The sequence below is a fragment of the Halichoerus grypus genome, chromosome 6 (genome assembly GCF_964656455.1).
Source record: "Halichoerus grypus chromosome 6, mHalGry1.hap1.1, whole genome shotgun sequence".
NCBI classification, from domain to species: domain Eukaryota; kingdom Metazoa; phylum Chordata; class Mammalia; order Carnivora; family Phocidae; genus Halichoerus; species Halichoerus grypus.
This window is the reverse complement of record NC_135717.1, coordinates 72,826,553-72,844,900: the sequence shown is the minus strand read 5'-3', so window position 1 is coordinate 72,844,900 and position 18,348 is coordinate 72,826,553. Positions and strand designations below refer to the sequence as shown.

Here is an 18,348-nt window from a genome sequence, read left to right as displayed (position 1 = left end):
TAAATAATTACGGTAAATGTTTTGACTGTTACAATAGAGAGGCAAGCCCAGGGTATTAGTTTCCCATAGATTGGTGGTAGCAGACAGCCACTGGTAAAGGAAAGCTTTTGAGTAAACAACATCTAAACTTGGTTTTCAAGTGTGAATAGGACTTAGCCAAGATAGGCAAAGAAGAATGTTGAGAGCATATTACCAACAGAGGTAAGAATTTTAAGAAGTAAGCAACTATGCTAGGAGATGTGACAGAGCTACTGAATGAGAGAACGATGAAAATTCCATTGGATTTATGACTAGGATATTGGATAGAATTATTCTGAGAGAAAAACTGGATGAAGAAATAACAAATACGGAACCCGGAAACTTATACTGTCTGGATATAAATAAGTTTTATTTATGGCACATCAAGATTTTATAGGAATCCTAAGTCAGCTGCTGAGAGAGAAGTTGAGAAATGAATTCAAGGAAGATAACACTTCCTTGGTTAAGACATAAGTATGTAGATAATATATAAATAATACATATAATTAGATCACACTAGCAATTAGTGAACTGTGTGTCCTATAAGTGTTATTTGCCAAAATGAAAGTCACACCATATTGTTGCACATTCCTTAAAAGGTAGTGATTCATTCTATCCTTGACTGAATTCTTTTCATTATTGATTTCAAGTATTTTAACAGCTAAAATTGTGAGGGGTTTTAACATTATCTAATGTCCAGTCCATATGTAGATTTCCCTGACTGTCCCCAGAGAGACTTTATTGCCTGTTTTTAATGTAATCAAAGGTCACTAATTGCACTTGGTTATAGTGTTTTCCCGCTTCTTTTCCCTACCACTTCTTCCCTAACCCCCTTTAGCCCTCTTGACATACTTTTTTAAAAAGACCAGACAGTGTTTGGATTTGTCATATTATTTACTTGTGATGTATTTTATTTGTTTTCTATTCCCTGTACTTCTCTAAATTAGTATTTCTAAATTAGGTCCAAAAGTTTGATTCTATTCAAATTACATATTGTCAGCAAGATTACTTTTTAAATGGCAGTCCTGTATACTTCGTAATGCATTACATCTGAAGGCATGTAATGTCAGATTGTCCCACTATTAGAGACACTAAAGTTGGTCACTTGGTTAAGGTGGTGACCACCAGATCTCTTCATTGTAAAGATACTCTTTTCCCCTTTTCAGTGATCCGAGGGGTGATACCGAGGTCCCATATGAATACCCTTTTTCAGGAACAACCTTACCTAATGGCTTTGGCACCCACTGATGATCATGGCTTGAATCAGTTACTCCATTACTGGCTGCAAATTGGCGATACTCTTATCACTTGTTCAGCATTTAGTAACTGACATTCTTCTGTAAAGAAAGGCTTTCCCTTAGAGACTAAGGAGCTATCGGTAATAGAAGAGTAACTTGGATGAAATTATTGTGAGTTCTGCCCATTCATTACTTCCTGTAGTTGTAAATATCTCTTCAGTTACGTTTGGTGTATTTTTTAAAGTAAGTGTGTATCAGAATGCTTTATTCTAGTTTGGAGAATAACCTATTCTGCAGGTTAAATGACCTGTTCTGTCATTTTTCTTTTCTGTTTACATGGCAGTAATTAAATGAATCATCAAATTAGAGATGTCCTTCCCTGCCCCACATGTGCCCTCTACCCTTATCCCAGTCTGTTCAACTGTGAGCTAAAAGGAGAATGGGGCTGAAAGAGGGGCAAGAGGCCGAGGTACCCCTAATGCCAACAATTAAAAAATGGGGGGAAAAGGGCCTTAATACGGTACTAACTAGTTTTCCTAGTGTTGCAGAATGAACTTAATAACTAAATGATACTTTGACCCTTTACTGGCATTGTCTCCTAATGCTCCTTGGGTTCTGGTGGTGATGAAAGACTATTTGGTGTGGCAAGAAGCTAATTCTGGGTCCCAACCCATGACAGTATATTATAGCACTGGATCTGATATATACATCACTGGATGTGTGGCCTGATGGTCCTATACTTCATCATCTACTTGCTTGATGCATTGTTTCGTACTTGTTTCTGACATATGATTAAACAATCCTTGCACAAATGATACAATTTATGTGATATTTTGCTTTTCACCACATTTCCCAAACGTAAATGTTGAGAGTCCTTAAAGTATTATTTGTCCTGTTGGCAGGATACTCCTGATGTTAACTTTTTACTTAAACTCTTTGTGCGAATTGATTATTCTAATTAATATATTAAACCTACTTTCATGAAGATTCAGAGACAAGGAATTTTTTCTTGAGGTGTTTCCAAATAATTATCTGAATAACTGTTGTTTCCGAAATAGGTTGAGGCAGAATGAAAGTTAGAATAGGCATCTCTGTGATAAGTTAGTTGGAGAATTGACTTCATATCCTTTAAAAATTTTTAATTATGTATGTATAAATTAAGCACAAAATCTTCATCAGAGTTACTAATTACCACTAATAGGGAGAAAGAATGTAGGCCTTAGGGTAAGTTCATGTGAAATACAGCTTCCTTGAGTTAAAATGTAGAGCTCTAAAACCAGATCTTGTAGTGGTTTATTTTATAATCCATTAACAATCGAATAATTCAGAGTGTGTGTGTATGAGAGAAAAACACAGATAAAGAAATACCGTCACTAAACCACAGCTTTATGCTTTAGGAAACAGTTCGTTGACTTGCATTAGCTTTTTATTTTACATGTTATGTAGTGCATACATGTTTGTCATACTGTTTGTTACAAACTTTTCAGTGTGCTCTCTCCCTGGGATGTTGCAGAACCATAGTGTGCCTAAACCTGCTGTATCATTTATAGCTTTCAGGGTCATGTAGAATCTATAACTTTTTTATTCTGTCAACTATTTCAGCAAAATAATAAATCTGTCTTTTTGTCTCTCCTTCCATTTGTTTGCCCCTAGGAAGTTACTGGGAAGAATAATGTTTGTTTATGAGATAAAATAGCATTGTTAAATTTTAGCAGAAACTGTGGGTTAGAGCCATTGGAGAAGCATCTCCTGTATGCTTGTAGACCTCCCTGAGTGCTTGAACGTTGCCAGATAGAGACAGCACATGAGGCGGTTATTTGTCGCAAGCTGTCATTCTCTCCCTTTGTCTGTCTATCTGTCCATTTCTCCTCCTACCCTCACCTTCTCTTAACTGCTTTTTCTTGCCCAAGTCATAGCTCTTCTAGTAACATTTAAAGACATTGTTACCTACTGGTAGAGGTATGATTGTTTAATTGTGATTTATACTGCATACTCAAAACTAATAGCCCTCCCTCCAACCCCCCAAACAAACAAACTGATTACACTGCTAGCAAGAATGGCTTCATAGCAATTTAATAAGTCCTTGGTTCATTCTCTCAGGAGAAAGTAGCTGAAATAAACAATTATTACTCAAGTAGTTTTGAAATGTTTTCTTTGAATGATCAGTTTATTGTCAACAATTTTGTTTTAATTGTAGGTGAAGTTAAAATGAACTATTTGGGCAAACCATATGTAGCCATGGTTACCACATACCAAATGGCAGTTCTTCTTGCCTTTAACAACAGTGAAACCGTCAGCTATAAAGAGCTTCAGGACAGCACTCAGATGAACGAAAAGGAACTGACAAAAACAATCAAATCATTACTTGATGTGAAAATGATTAACCATGATTCAGAAAAGGTATGGGGTAGTATTTCAAGGAATTTAAGCATTATAAACATATCTTTTTCATGAGATGTTTGCAGTTTTTTAAAGTAAGGTTGTAATTTGTAATGTCCTTTGTACTTTGGAAAGCACTTGAGTCAGCTAACAGTGCTGCAGGCTCCTTACAGCTATGAGCTTCTGGAATCACAGAGAAGTTGGTACCTATGTGCCCTTTATAGTTTGATTTCATTTGTCCCATACTGTGACAGTGTACTGAAAATTGTGAAAGAATTGCCATCAGGTGGATTCTGGTTATTTGAGGTTAAAAACTGTAGCGTATTTTTTTTTTCATGTGTTTAATTGATATTTATTTAATTACATGGTTCTGTAATAGGAAATGACCACCTATTGATATTATTTGTATGCATATTTGGCTTGTGTGACCATCCTAAATGCTCTCAGTCTCCTGTCCCTTCATTCCAGGATTCAACTAATAACCACCATATAGTTGTACTATCTGTCACAAGAATAGCAAGCCAGTAATATACTTCTTTTCTTTTTAGATTTTTTTCCTAGTAGCAAGTTTTTGTTATTGTTATCGTATATCTTGGATATTTAAGTGGTTCAAAAGCAACAGATGTGAGTTAAATCTAATTCAGATTGTGCCTATAAGAAAAAATTCTTGTAAATGAGGTATCATTTTTATTTTGGTGAAGTTAATAACCTACTGTTTCTGTCATCAATTCATTTAATTGATGATATATTTTTTTAAGATTTATTTATTTGAGAGGCGGTGGGAGAGGTAGAGGGAGAAAAGAATCCTAATCAGACTCCCGACTGAGTGCAAAGCCCAACGTGGGGCTCGATCTCATGACTCTGAGATCATGACCTGAGCTGAAACCAAGAGTCACATGCTTAATTGTGCCATCCAGGCAACCCTAACTGATGATATTTTGTAGCCTGTAATTGAATAGCTTTAAATGGCATATATTCTGAAATTCAAATGAAGCTTTTCTTAATACTGAGAAATGATTGATTTTTCTGACTTCAGAATCCTAACAAAATACTAAATTCTTAATATTAAGATTTTAATTAAGTCAATTAATTAATTGTAAGTTAAGCATGAATTTTTTAAAATCTAAAGTTTAAGTTTAAATTTGTAAGCTAAATTTTAAGGGCTTAAGAAGTTGTATAGTTTTCTAAAATGTATTACTTTTGCTGCCCAGGAATGTACAAAATATAGTTTGCTTGTTTGCACATTAAATTTTAATTATGAATCTGACGTTCCTTAGCAGAACTTCTTAGCTTAGTATTGAGAATGAGTTCATTTGCCAAGTGCTTTTTGATCCTGCTGATGAGAAAACTCACTGTATGATCAGAATGGCTTTTTTAAGCCTGATAGAGAAGTTATGAATATAAAAATTGGCTTAACTTTCACTTGAGAAAAGGCCACTTGCTTTAGGTAGACTGAATAAAACATGAGTTCAGGGGTAAACTTCATCAGAACCACACCAGGGTCATGTGTGCTGCTGGAAACTACTTGCTTCTGTCGTCTGGTTATTTATAATCTGTATTTTGTTATTGCAACACTGTTTTTTAAACAATTTTTTTAAAGATTTTATTTATTTGTTTGACATAGCGACAGCAAGAGAGAGAACACAAGTAAGTAGGGGGAGTGGGAGAGGGAGAAGTAGGCTTCCCACTGAGCATGGAGCCCGATGCAGGGCTTGATCCCAGGACGCTGGGATCATGACCTGAGCCAAAGGCAGATGCTTAACCGACTGAGCCACCCAGGTGTCCCATATTATTGCAACACTTCAAAAGACATTTGGTTGCTCACTTTTTCAAAATGGGGTGATAGAAAAACTCTGAGCCTAGTAGTTATAGTTGGGCCAGGAAATAGCTTATTTCTAAATCTAAACAGATTAAAATTCAAGTGTAAAATTAGAAAAGAATTGTTTTTTGCTTCTTTCTTTCTTTGACAGAAGACAGGTACTTTTCTCTTAAATAATCTTTATAATGTAAAATGATGAGAGTTTAAGTCTTCTTTGGTCATTTAATTTTATGGCATATTATTTGCACAACTCTTATTTAATGATTTTACTTTTTATAAATAGAAATGAATTATTTTTAATTGTAGGAAGACATTGATGCAGAATCTTCATTTTCATTAAATATGAACTTTAGCAGTAAAAGAACAAAATTTAAAATTACTACATCAATGCAGAAAGACACACCACAGGTGAGTGATTTTTAAAGTCATTTCTTTCGGAAATATTTAAGCATTGAACTTGACAAGTGGTAACTGAGATAATGCAAAACTTTGCACATCAAAATTAATAATGTGATACATTTTTTTCTGGTTTATTCTCTGAATTTATGAATCTTGCAAACAAAACTGCTGCCAGTATTTTAGATTATAAAAATAATAATAGAATGGGTGTCTAAGGAAAATGGTGTTGCAGTATAGTCATACTTGCTTTTAGACTATATTGAAATGCAGAGCGTTGCTTGCATTCTTCACAAAAATTCCTACCTTGAATAGTAATATAATCTCTCACATTTTTCATTTGTAAAATAAGGAAAAGCTTTATAACATTTCATTCAAAGAAAAGTTGTTAGAAATATTTCTCAAAATTTCATGTGCAAATGAACCACTTGGGATCTTGTTGATACTCAAAGTGTGATCTAATAGGTCTGGAGTGCGGTTCAAACTACCAGATGAGCTGGTTTGCAAGGTGAACATCTGCTGTTGATTCTTTTTTTTTTTTTTTTTTTTTTTTTTTTTTTTTTTTTTTTTAAAGATTTTATTTATTTATTTGAGAGAGAGAATGAGATAGAGAGAGCATGAGAGGGTCAGAGGGAGAAGCAGACTCCCTACCGAGCAGGGAGCCTGATGTGGGACTCGATCCCGGGACTCCAGGATCATGACCTGAGCCGAAGGCAGTCGCTTAACCAACTGAGCCACCCAGGCGCCCTGCTGTTGATTCTTTTAAATCACTAATGATTATTGCTTTGTTATGGGATAGCCTGGTAATGTCTCTTAAGTTTCTTGATGACCTTCTGTGTGCCACCCTATCCTTGGGCATGGGGCAGGATGTAAAGTTATATAAGATGTTAGGCCCTCTCCAGGAATTACTCCCCCATGGGGAGACCGATGTTAGTTAATTGCTAATTAAATTTGAACCCTAAAATGTTTGCGATCCCATTTTTCTCTGGAGTAATGAATAATAATTTGTAACATTTGGATTATATTTTATCTTTTATTTTATTTTTTAAAAGATATTTATTTATTTGAGGGGAGAGGGGCAGAGGGAGAGCGTGAGAGAATCTCAAGCAGAAGTCTTGAAAATTACTGCTCTATGTCATTTAAGTTCTACTTTATTGCCTGTTTACATTAAATACATTTTACAATAGTGTTAATTTTTTTAATAACCTTCCAGCTTTAACCCAAGAAATTATAAATAATTGACTGTAGGTATTCGTTTGGTAATGGTTATGTGATAATGGGCACATGATAACTGTATAATTTGATGCTCGGTATTGATTGGAAATTTATGTAAACTCACTGATAAAATGAATTATGAAAGGTTCAGTGACTTAATGTCTCATTTAATTTTTTTTTCCCCCCTGTGAAACAGGAAATGGAGCAGACTAGAAGTGCTGTAGATGAGGACCGGAAAATGTATCTCCAGGCTGCTATAGTTCGTATCATGAAAGCACGAAAAGTACTTCGTCATAATGCCCTTATTCAAGAGGTAAAAGGAGGAGAAGCCCTCAAGGCTTTTTGGGGTAACGGGTATTATCAATGAATGGATTAGGAATGTTTCTTTGTCAAAATGATACATAAATAATAGGATTCCCAAATAGCGTATAGAAATGCCTCATTACTTAATGAAAACAGTTACTCACTTATAATTTCAGTATTAAATTCAGGTTTGCTTTGGCTTAGATTTAGAGGTCTAAAGTTCACCAATATTTTGAGCCTTCTGTCCAGTTATTGAAGGAAATTGATGATTTCAAATATTCATTCCATAAATATATGAGTGTCTACATGTGATAGAGTGTTGTGCTAGTCATTAGGGATGTGATGCAGAGCAACCCAAGATGTGGTTCCTGCCCTTTCGGAGTTCACCTTCTAGTAGGGAAGAAGTACATTATTGAAATAGTATGCAAGCAAAATATAAAATTACATTAACATGCACTGGGAAAAGAGCTACAGTAGTATGAGAATGTACACAAAAGTACTGACTTAGGGGATGTTGGGGAAAGTTTTCTTGAGAAAGTGTTAGTTCAGCTAGGACTTGGAAGGTGAGTGGAGTTTAAATAGAAGCTGGGGAGTGTGGATGCGTATTTAGATAGATGAATTAATTTATAGTTTAATTTAGTTATGTATAAATGTTATTGGATTTTGCTATATCTGTGTTCTGCTTTGTAATTCCTTCACAACAGAAACATTAGGCTTTTTCCTTATTTTGCATTAAATTTTTTTTGTCATCACCATTGATCTAATTGTTTCCTCTCTCCTTGTGCACTGCCGTCTGAGCTTAAAAAATTTAATAATGTTCGTGGCATTCACTTGCTTGATGTATCACATCCATCCATTTAGAATGATTTTATTCATTTTAATTAATATGATTTCATAACTACTTTAAGTATACTTTTCCCACATGGATTAGGTCTGTTTGATGGAACCTCAGTACATTTGAGGCGCTTCACAGCTGATTGGTTAAAAGTAATTATTTATAGCTGACTAATTAGCAGTAGTTTGACATCCATGTCTCTCTCACACAGGTGATTAGCCAGTCAAGAGCTAGGTTTAATCCTAGTATCAGCATGATTAAGAAGTGTATTGAAGTTCTGATAGACAAACAGTACATCGAACGCAGCCAAGCGTCAGCAGATGAATACAGTTACGTAGCGTGATGTCGCTCTCCTCTAGTGTGGGTGTGAGAAGATCATTGCCATCACCATTTGGTGTGTTCCTGTGGGAAAAAGCAGGCCTGTGCCTCCATAATTTGGTCATTTGGCAGCCCCTGTTTTTCTGCTGTTTACAACATCACCAGTGCCACGTCATGAGCGTCAGAGAAAATGCCTAGAGATATTTCAAGCTCATGTCATTATGACATTTCTTAAAACTTTATTAAAAGAATGAGTGAAGTATTGCTGAAATGTGGAAATTTGGTTGGGTACCATGCTTTTTCTCCCTTCACGTTTGCAGTTGATGTGTTTTTTTTTTAATGTATCTTAAAGGACATAAAATAAAAAACTTAAATATTGTAATATGACAGATAACCTAATAATTGTATCTACATTAAAATGACAAACATGATAATGCTGCTTGTCAAATAAAAAAAATAAAGAAATAGAATGCCTTTTTTTATGTGGATGGAGTATCACACATAATAGTATATATATAAATGTTCATGAGTCATCAAAGCAGCTAATGCAGCTTTAGTTGCATTTTTATCCAAATGGTTTAATTCACTTTTACTCCTACTTAAGTCCTACATGAAAAATGTCTAGATTATTGTTCTTGAATGCTTAATAATGCATTCAACATAAAGAATGTTTTATTTTTATGGATTGGAACTGTGTTGGATTATGAGCGTTTTGAATGTTGAGGATTTAATTCTCTCAAGAGTTTCTGGTGATATGCTTACACCACAGAAATAAAGAACGAGGAGAATATGTGGTGGCCTCAAGTCTGGCATAGAAAGAGTTTCTCATTCAAAAGTTGTCTTCTATTTTCATAATACATTAATTCTAATATAGACAAATACCCCAACTCTCTTACCTCCCCTTCTACCTTTCTCTGAGTTGTAGGAGATCCTGTGATACCAGTGTATTCTTTCCATTCTCCTACCTATATATTACCCTTACACACCCTAACATTTTGACACTAGATTCACTCTCACAAGTCACAGGTGTGCTTAGCAGTGCATAACCTAAATACCTTTTTTTTTTTTTGTCTGTATGGTGCATTATGCCCAGGTGCCACTTAATATGGACATGAAATTCCACTATTTTGTTTATTCTATATATATTAACAGCAGTATTAGAATACTCTGGTCTATTGTATTATCTGTCTACTCCACCACCACTACAATACACATAATGTAATTTTTTTAAGCTGGAATATTTTAATGCATATCCCACATGAATCATTTTACTTACAGTACTTCAGTTTGTGTCTCTGACCGATAAGATCTTTTTTAAAAAACAACAAAAACACAACTATAATGGCATTATTACACCTAACAAACAATAATTACTTAGTATCATCTAATATGTGGTCCATATTCAAATTCGTTGCAAAATGGCTTCTACAGTTGGTTTGTTTGATTGCACTTTTTCTGACTCGTGTCTCTTTAAGTGTTGAAAAAAATCTACTGAACTTCCAATGACTTACTTATATACTGTATTTCTCATTTTACCTTTCTTCCTAGAGAGGAAGTAATGGCAAACCATATTAATATTGTACATTCACTGTCAAAAAACAAACCTTTGTTTTGATAACTTGTTGATAAAGTTTCCAAATTGATTCCTTTTTTTTAAGTATTTATAAATGTTAAATTAAGTCTTATCTTGATATCTAAATTGTCAAGAAAATATATTGAAAAATGGACAAAATACTTGTGCTGAGGTCTACAGAAATGACTGGCAAGAGTTTTCTTCACATCTTTTTCTCATTTTACCCGAAAGGAAACATTAAAGATATGCTTGTGTGTGAGGAAGAAGAGGCCAGACACATTTGACCAAGTCTCCATCCGAAAGGGAGCAGTGTTTCAAATGAATTCTAGCACACACCTTCCGCTGAGGAGAATGAAGGGGAGGTTGCAGTCTGGTCAAGTTAGGTCAAGCATTTGAAGGCATTACTGCAGAAGACCCTGGCACACGGCCCAGAGCACTAACCTGGCAGGCCCTGTGGGCAGAGGGGGTCAGAGCTACAAAAGGGAAAGAAGAGGAAGGAGAGGAAAGGCTTCTCTGTGCTGGATCTTGGAACAAAAAGAATGTGAGCAGAACTTTCAGAAGCTTTTAAAAAATTATTACTAATACTGAGATAGTTAACACAGTGAGTCAGTGATAACCTTTTTCAGCCAGACAGCATGCAACTTTTGTTCACACTCTATCCTCTTTGAAACCGGATTATTTTAATTGCTGCTGTAGGTTTATTCTAGGGGTTTAGTCCAAGATTTTATGACAGTTTGCTTTACTATAAACAAGAGAAGAGATACTTCTGGGGTTTGTGTTTTGCTTTATTTATAACTTACTACCTTTATAGGATTTTATAACCTGTATATGCTACAATGCTATAAAGTTTCTGTTAATTTTTTTAACCTTTACTGAGTACAGACTGTGACTGGTGCTTCCTCATATGTTATTTTGTTTGAACTTCAGATAATCCTGTTAACCAGGCAATGCTCCTCTCTCCTAGATGAGGAAACTAAATCAGGGGTTTTCCAGGAGTCATTGCCAGAAACTGCAGAACCTGAATTTAAATCCCAGTCAAAATTGTGGACCTAATAAATACAGTCTCTCTCTCTTTCCTTCTTTCTCTCTCTCTCTCTCTCTATATATATATAAAATAGCCTATAAGATAGAAATAACTTCAGTTTTTACATAAAGAATAGTTTTTCCTGACTTTAAAGAATAAAAATTTGTTTCTAGGTGATTTGTGAGAATCAACGCTTCATATTTTAGTTTCTTAAGATACTTATTTAAGAAGTATATATACATTGTTAAACAACTTGGCTTATAGCTGATTCATGGCAAAGGGTACTTGTAAATTTAATATTTTACATTCACGTGTACAGCTATAGAACATTTATTTCAAGTATATATACTTAATGCAAACGTGTGTTCAGTTAAAATTTCTCCAACTATGTAGTAGCAATAGATAATTTATTAAGCTCTTAATTTTGGTTCCTAGTACACATTCTTGGTTGAGCAAGGTCAAAGTAAAGATGTGAACTTTTAAAGTACTAGTCCTAAGGGCAGTTGTACATAGACTGTAACTAAATGAGTAGAAATAATATGGAGGGGCCCACTGGTTGAAGTTCATGAAGCATATCTAAAGCTGAAGCAATTAAATTAGGCAATTCTTATGTGAGATATACTACCCCATGGGCTAGAATTCACTAAAGGTAGGATTCACTGATGGGGAGAAAAGTCCCTTTCATATATAGTGACTATACAATACAGGAAATTCTAAGGATCTTTCCTTCCCCTGCTCTCTATCCATAGTTCAGCCAATTCACCTTTCATCATCTAACAAATATTTACTGGTGCCAGGGTATTACGTGGATACAACCGTTGCAATGACAAGCAAAAAAGATATGGTCTGTGCCAACATGGAGCTTTTAGACTTGTAATGATCAGTCATAAATATGCCATTTCTAATGTAAGTGCTTGTGAAGGAAAATCTTGGGCACCTTAAGGAGAGTTGCATAAGAGAAGTTAGAAGGGCAGAAAAAGCGGGAGAGCATATTCTAAATAGTAACAGCAAAGATCCTGAGGTAAGAAGCGGCAGCCGTAACCTAAGAACCAAAATACCTGTATGGCTAAAATATGTGGCTTTTATGCAGGGGAATTACATTTGCCAAAAAAAAAAAAAAAAAAAGTTGGGTGGTAGGTGCATGAATATTCATTTTATTATGCTTTATAGTGTACATATTTATATTTTTTCTTTACTGTTTGTGAACTATTTCAAAGTACTGTTTGCACATTTCGGTGGAGAATGGATAACCTGCATTAATGTGAAGAACAGAGTCTAGAGGGCTGATGATGGATAGTGTGGATACTTACGAGACCATGGTGAGGTGAGCAGTTGTGGTGGTGGTGGCCGCAGCCATCTCCAGAGTGATAAAGTAGATGAAGCTGACATGTCTTCATAATGGGTTGGGCTAGGGTGAATGAAGAAAGGGATGAGTCAAAGATGGCTTGTAGATTTTTGGCTTTCACAACTAATGCAATTTAGTGAAGCCTGGAACAGGACGAGGATGGGGGAGGAACATAATGAGCTTGGGTATAACACCTTGCATCTGATGTGCTTTTGAGATAACCGAATGGAATAGGCAGTTGGTTCTACAGCCTCAAACCGCTTTGTAGAGGTTCCTGCCCTGAATCTTAGAAACCATTCCCTAGAGGCTTTTTGATCCATTCTCATTTCCTTGACTCTTTTGCCATGAGTTTAACAATGTCCAGGTTAAATGTGGTTAGAGATAAATATTTATTGCCAAAAGAATGTATTACATACATTTTGAATCATAAAAACAAGAATGAAAAGGGATGAGAATATTTAGAAGTTTGTACCCATTCTAGGATTTGTCTTTCTGTACTTTGGTGAGTGGTCTTTGTTATCCCACTTTGAGGCAAGGACACATTTATGGTAGTGGGGTAATTGAGCCAAAAGTTAATCTGCCATATGATTATTTCTTACATTCACAAATCTTTGTCAGCTACTGGTTACACACTGCCTTTGAGGGAGAAATATATCAGTGTTTTGCATTCTCCTGACAAGCTTAACGATACATTTTTCAGCAAAAAGAAGGAACCTTTGGGAACCAACTTGTGGGAAAGAACTTGAGCATGAAAAGAAGGGTTTTTCCATTTTTATTATTTTTCTCCACTGTTAGTAGCTTACTATTTATACTTACGGTAGTTGAAGAATTACAGCTTGTGTTGAAGTTAGCAGTCCTGGGAGCAGGTAAAGTTAGTGGGTTAGCCAAATTGATATTTTCCTTGGAAGAACTTTGGTGTTGTAGGGAAAAGATGAAAAATTTCTGGTTTTATCAACTAGCTCATGAGACTACCCCTAACACTGCACTCAGTCATCCGCTGAGAGCCTCAACTTCTTAAAGTGGGTGGGTTTTACCTATTAGTTTGTCTCTTAGGGAAGAAAGGACAGACATGATAAGCAAAGATCTTTTTTTTTTAATTTTTTATTATTATGTTAATCACCATACATTACATCATTAGTTTTTGATGTAGTGTTCCATGATTCATTGTTTGAGCAAAGATCTTCTTTAAGTAGTAGTAAACTGGCTTAGCATAAATTGTACCTAATATTTGGCCCAAGGAGGCCACTGATACAGCAGAAATATTCTGACATTAAAGGAAAAGTTGAATGCTGAATAGAAAAAAAAGCTGTTTTAGTGTTTTAGTTTATATAGTGCTGAAGCGACAAAATTTAAATCTGTGCTATGAAGTAAATATCTGAGATTCCTTGTTTAGATTGTATATTTTAAAATAACCATCTCTACATGTTGATAGCCAAGATGAAGATCTCCAGCCACTTGGTAAATTGGAAATACATGGTATAAGAAATCAGGTGCATGCTCTCCCCACTTGTAAACTATGTGCTTGACCCTGTTTGGGGCCACCTTGTCCACTGCTCCACAAAACAGGGAAGAGTGGCACTCAGAGTAAGGAAGAGGTGTCCATAGCCTAACACCCCAACTTTTTTGTGCTTTCACTTGCATTGACCCATGTCTGAATGGAGGGAGCCAGTATGCATTCCATAGGAGATTGTCCCTTTAGGAGGCCAACACTAGCTCTGAAGAAGTAAGGCTCACTGTTGGCCCAGTAATTTAAATCCAATCTGAGGGGCGCCTGGGTGGCTCAGTCATTAAGCGTCTGCCTTCGGCTCAGGTCGTGATCCCAGAGTCCTGGGATCGAGCCCCACATCGGGCTCCCTGCTCCGCGGGAAGCCTGCTTCCCCCTCTCCCACTCCCCCTGCTTGTGTTCCCTCTCTCGCTGTGTCTCTTTCGTCAAATAAATAAAATCTTTAAAAATAAGAAAATAAAAATAAATCCAATCTGATTAGATCCAAAAGTTTGGAGACCTAGGGAAAGAGCTTGAGGCAACTAATATGGGATTCTCTATGAAGCAGAGATAAAGGAAAAACCAAAGAGCTACCTGATTCATTTTTGTCCCTAGTAGATTATCAAACCCATCAGGGATGACTCATAAAAGGGCAAGCAAGTGGCCAACTAAGGAATCTCATGGAACACAGTGGAGCACAGTAGTAGAGTGCTATGGTTTCTGAAAATACACTAGAGAAATACAACGAAGTGTGATATGAACTGGGAGGGTAAGTCCTCTTCTGTTAAGTGTTTACTTTGTTAACTATTTGCTGTGGGCATGTATGTTCATTTTTATGAGAATGATATAATATCTTGTATTTAGCTACATATTAAGTTTACTCTTACTCTACTGGGTTGGATAGTGCCCCCCCACCCCCCAAATTCATATCCCCCCCAGAATCTGTGAATGTGACCTTGTTTGTCAATAGGGTCTTTGCATTTGTAATCAAGTTAAAGTGAGGCCATCCTGGGTTAGTGTGGGCCCTAATATATTGACTGGTGTCCTTCTAAGTAAATGGAAATTTGGACACAGACACACAGGAAAGAAGACCATGTGAAGACAGAGGCAGAGATTGGAATGTGAAGCAACAAGCCAAGAACACCAGGGATTGCTGGGAACCACCAGAAACGAAGAGACAAGGAAGAGAGCACCAACACCTTGGTTTTGGACTTCTAGACTCTAGAATTGTGAGTGAATAAATTTTGTTGTTTTAAGCCACCAAGTTTATGGTGCTTTCCTATGGCAGCCCTAGAAAACTAATACAATTCCCTTTATACATTTTTTTCAATGGGTTTGTTTAAAATTTTTTCTGGGCTTTTAATATTTTAAATAGTTTATATTTTAGCTAGGAGATTACACTTTCATATAAAAGCCAACGAAACACAAAATTTTCCAGTTTTTCCTTAAAAAGACATAGAGAAAATAGTTCCCAAAGAATCACCATTTACCAGATGATGAATATATACACAAAAAGCCAAATGCTCACCTGCAGGTATCATTGGTTAGCATTTTTGGGTAGTTAAACCTTGTATTCAATCTGATGTGAGCCTATAAACTGCACTGCTCTCTGGACAGAGTCATCACTTCTGCTGCATCTTCATGGAAATCATATTACTGATCCCACACGTACCAGGAGAAAATGAGGAAGACTTGGAGCAAACCCAAGTCCATGGTAAGAACTATATAAAAAAGGCCTCAGACAATGGTATGTAGCATCCTATTTGTGTGTGAAATGTGGCACATACTGTGAAGAAACAGGAAAAACTCTGGTTAGATCCTAGCATGCATCTATGGTCATGTTCTCTAATGTAGGAGTGTCTCTTGGTTCAGTCCTTGGACTTTTTCTACCTACGTCAACCTTTTTTGGTGATCTCCCCCAGTGCAATGGCTTAAATGCTCTCTACATACTAGTGACATCCAAAATAACCTCCAGTCCAGGCCTCTCTCCCACATTCTTCAGGAGTGTATGTCCAATGACCAACTCAATCTCCATAGTTGGATGGCTAATGAACGTATCTATGTTAGCATACCCAAAACTAAACTTCTGGTCTTCTCCTGCAACCCCATACGTGTTCTACTTATAGCCTTTCCCATCTCCATTGATGGCAACTCCTTCCTTCTAGTTTCTCAGGCCAAACCTTAGAGTTTCCTTTACTCTATCTCTCATATCCCACTTACTGACTCTGCATTCAGAGCATATTCAGAAAATGGCAGATGGGTTGCACCAGAGACAATGACAGTATTCCGGCAGAGCAGCAGATCTATGTATCAAGGAGTAGGCTGCAGATAAGCATATCAGCATGACTGGAGGCAAGGGACACTCAGCAGTATGGACAAGCAGAACCTGCATCAGCAAAGGAGTCATCAGATATCAGGGCCCAGCTATGGAGTCTAGAATGTGCAAGCCAAGACCCAGCATTTTTTATAACAGAGATCGTGTACAAGAAGCAATACAAAACCTCAGTTAACCCAAGTGGAGCCAGCCTAAAGGTCTCAGAAATAGGAAGAAGTTCACTCATCAGAAATGGACACCAGACAAGCCTGAACTAGCAGTCCTGGACTATATATCTCTTCTACTGCAGGGATTTAGTCTGGAGGCTGGAATGGGGCTATACCTGCAAAGAAGATCAAGAGGCCCCAGTTTGGAGAGACTGTGAGATACTGGGGTGATAGTAAAGCTGGCCTAACACATTCTAACAAGATTACCAAGGAAATTTGTTTCTGATACACTCTGATTCCAAACAAGAAGGACAGACAGTTGAGTGTATGTACTGAGGACCTAGAGATGGTAGTTCCTAGGCTTGTGTCTTATGGGCCCCAGTAGGATTAATGCACAGGGTTAGATTGGAGCTTAACAGTCAAATAGTTAAACCTCATACTGAAAAAGCCCCTTCCATATGTTTTTGGCTTAAATGAAATAGCTTTGTCTTTCATGTGCAGCAGAAATACCCAAGGAGACGCCTCCAGTTCTCCAGGTTAGAGTAAACATTCTAGATGTTCCCTTTGTGAGCCAAATGAAAGGAACCTCCAGAATCTCCAGAAGAATTGGTAACATGAGAGACAACAAATGCTGCCTGGTTTGGTTTCTTTTTCCTAGAAGGGAAAAGACTGAGGGCCTTTTTCTTGACTCCAGGCTGAAATTGCTTGGACAACCAAAAATCTGCTTTTCTAGAATTGAAGAAGTATTAAGGTTTCTATGCCACTGTGAATTGAGGGGTCTGGAAAAATCTCTGACCAAAAACACCTTCCAAACATCACCCTCACCTCAGTGTCTAAAATTTCTCTATTCAAGACTCCTTTGGATTTGAGTCAAAATTCCTGGTTATTATGCGAACTGATTTTTTGGGAGGGCTCACGTGTTTCAGAATGCCTCTGCTTTTCCACCAGATGAACCCAGCAAGCTACATGTCTGTCTGCCTAAAGGAGTCAGGTCACAAATCTTGAGCTGTGGTTGGAAGGAGACCATCTGAAGAGTTCTGGAGGTGGGAGGATCAGTCTAAGAGACTGTCAGAAAAAGGCAGGGACACTGGGAGGAAGCAGGAATTGGGGAAACAAACGTTTCCCATGGTGCTCTGCTAGAGATCTTTATCTCCCTTTGGTGGTTTGAGTTCTGGCAAATAGAGGCATTCTTTGTAAGAAACTCAGACATTCAGTTATTGGGATGAGTTTTTACTATTTTGGGACATGAAGTTTTGTCCCTCCAACTAGAGTGTCATGTTTTCATGGCAACTGGTGTGTGTTGGTGTGTGTGTGTTTGTGGTGTAATATAGGGTAAGATGATAGAGTGACTAGGAATGGGTCACAGAGTGCTAAATAAGGATATTGAAACATAAATGATTCTATAAGCAAAACCCCAATAATAGCCAGAAACTAGAAGTACTAAACTATATGATCAGAGCCATGGCCCACCCATGTGTCCCATTTCGGTCAAAGAGGAAATAGGGTACTTAGAGCATTCTCAAGATTTCGTCTTATTAGTGAGGGAAAGGAGGACCTTGGTGTAGGGAAGTAGTTTGTACTGTGTTTTTGGTTTTTGGTTTTACATGTAATAGTAAATATTTGTTTATGTGTACTAGGTGTAGGATGGTTACCCTAGTGGAATGGAAAATTAGAGTAAAACTTGGCATCTCTCAGGTAGCTAAGGAATGGTAGAAAGACACACCTGTTTGTTGCTCCATCCCCACTCCCCAGTCCCATATTCATACACTGGAAATTCTTCATTTCCTTGGCCAAGAATACAGAAACTTAACATAGTGAAGAGACCTCACAGAACCAGACAAGTTGTGCATTTCAGTGCAGCTAAAATCTTGCTTAATATGAGAGGTTCAATTCTATGATGCCTTACAACCCTTTATTTTTA

The 18,348-nt window shown here is 36.8% G+C and overlaps 1 protein-coding gene across 7 annotated transcripts in view; it reads left to right on the top strand.

The window, feature by feature from the left end:
• The window catches only part of CUL2 (cullin 2), a 109,819-nt gene extending 94,613 nt beyond the window's left edge, over positions 1 to 15,206 (top strand). For all 7 annotated transcript variants that reach the window (XM_036084153.2, XM_036084152.2, XM_036084157.2 and 4 more), the window contains 4 exons: positions 3,454 to 3,656; positions 5,761 to 5,862; positions 7,262 to 7,378; positions 8,415 to 15,206. In XM_036084153.2, the coding sequence (XP_035940046.1) occupies positions 3,454 to 3,656; positions 5,761 to 5,862; positions 7,262 to 7,378; positions 8,415 to 8,546 (554 nt within the window). In that variant the 3' untranslated portion in view covers positions 8,547 to 15,206. The remainder of the gene's footprint in view (positions 1 to 3,453; positions 3,657 to 5,760; positions 5,863 to 7,261; positions 7,379 to 8,414) is intronic.
• The last annotated feature ends 3,142 nt before the right edge of the window (positions 15,207 to 18,348 follow it).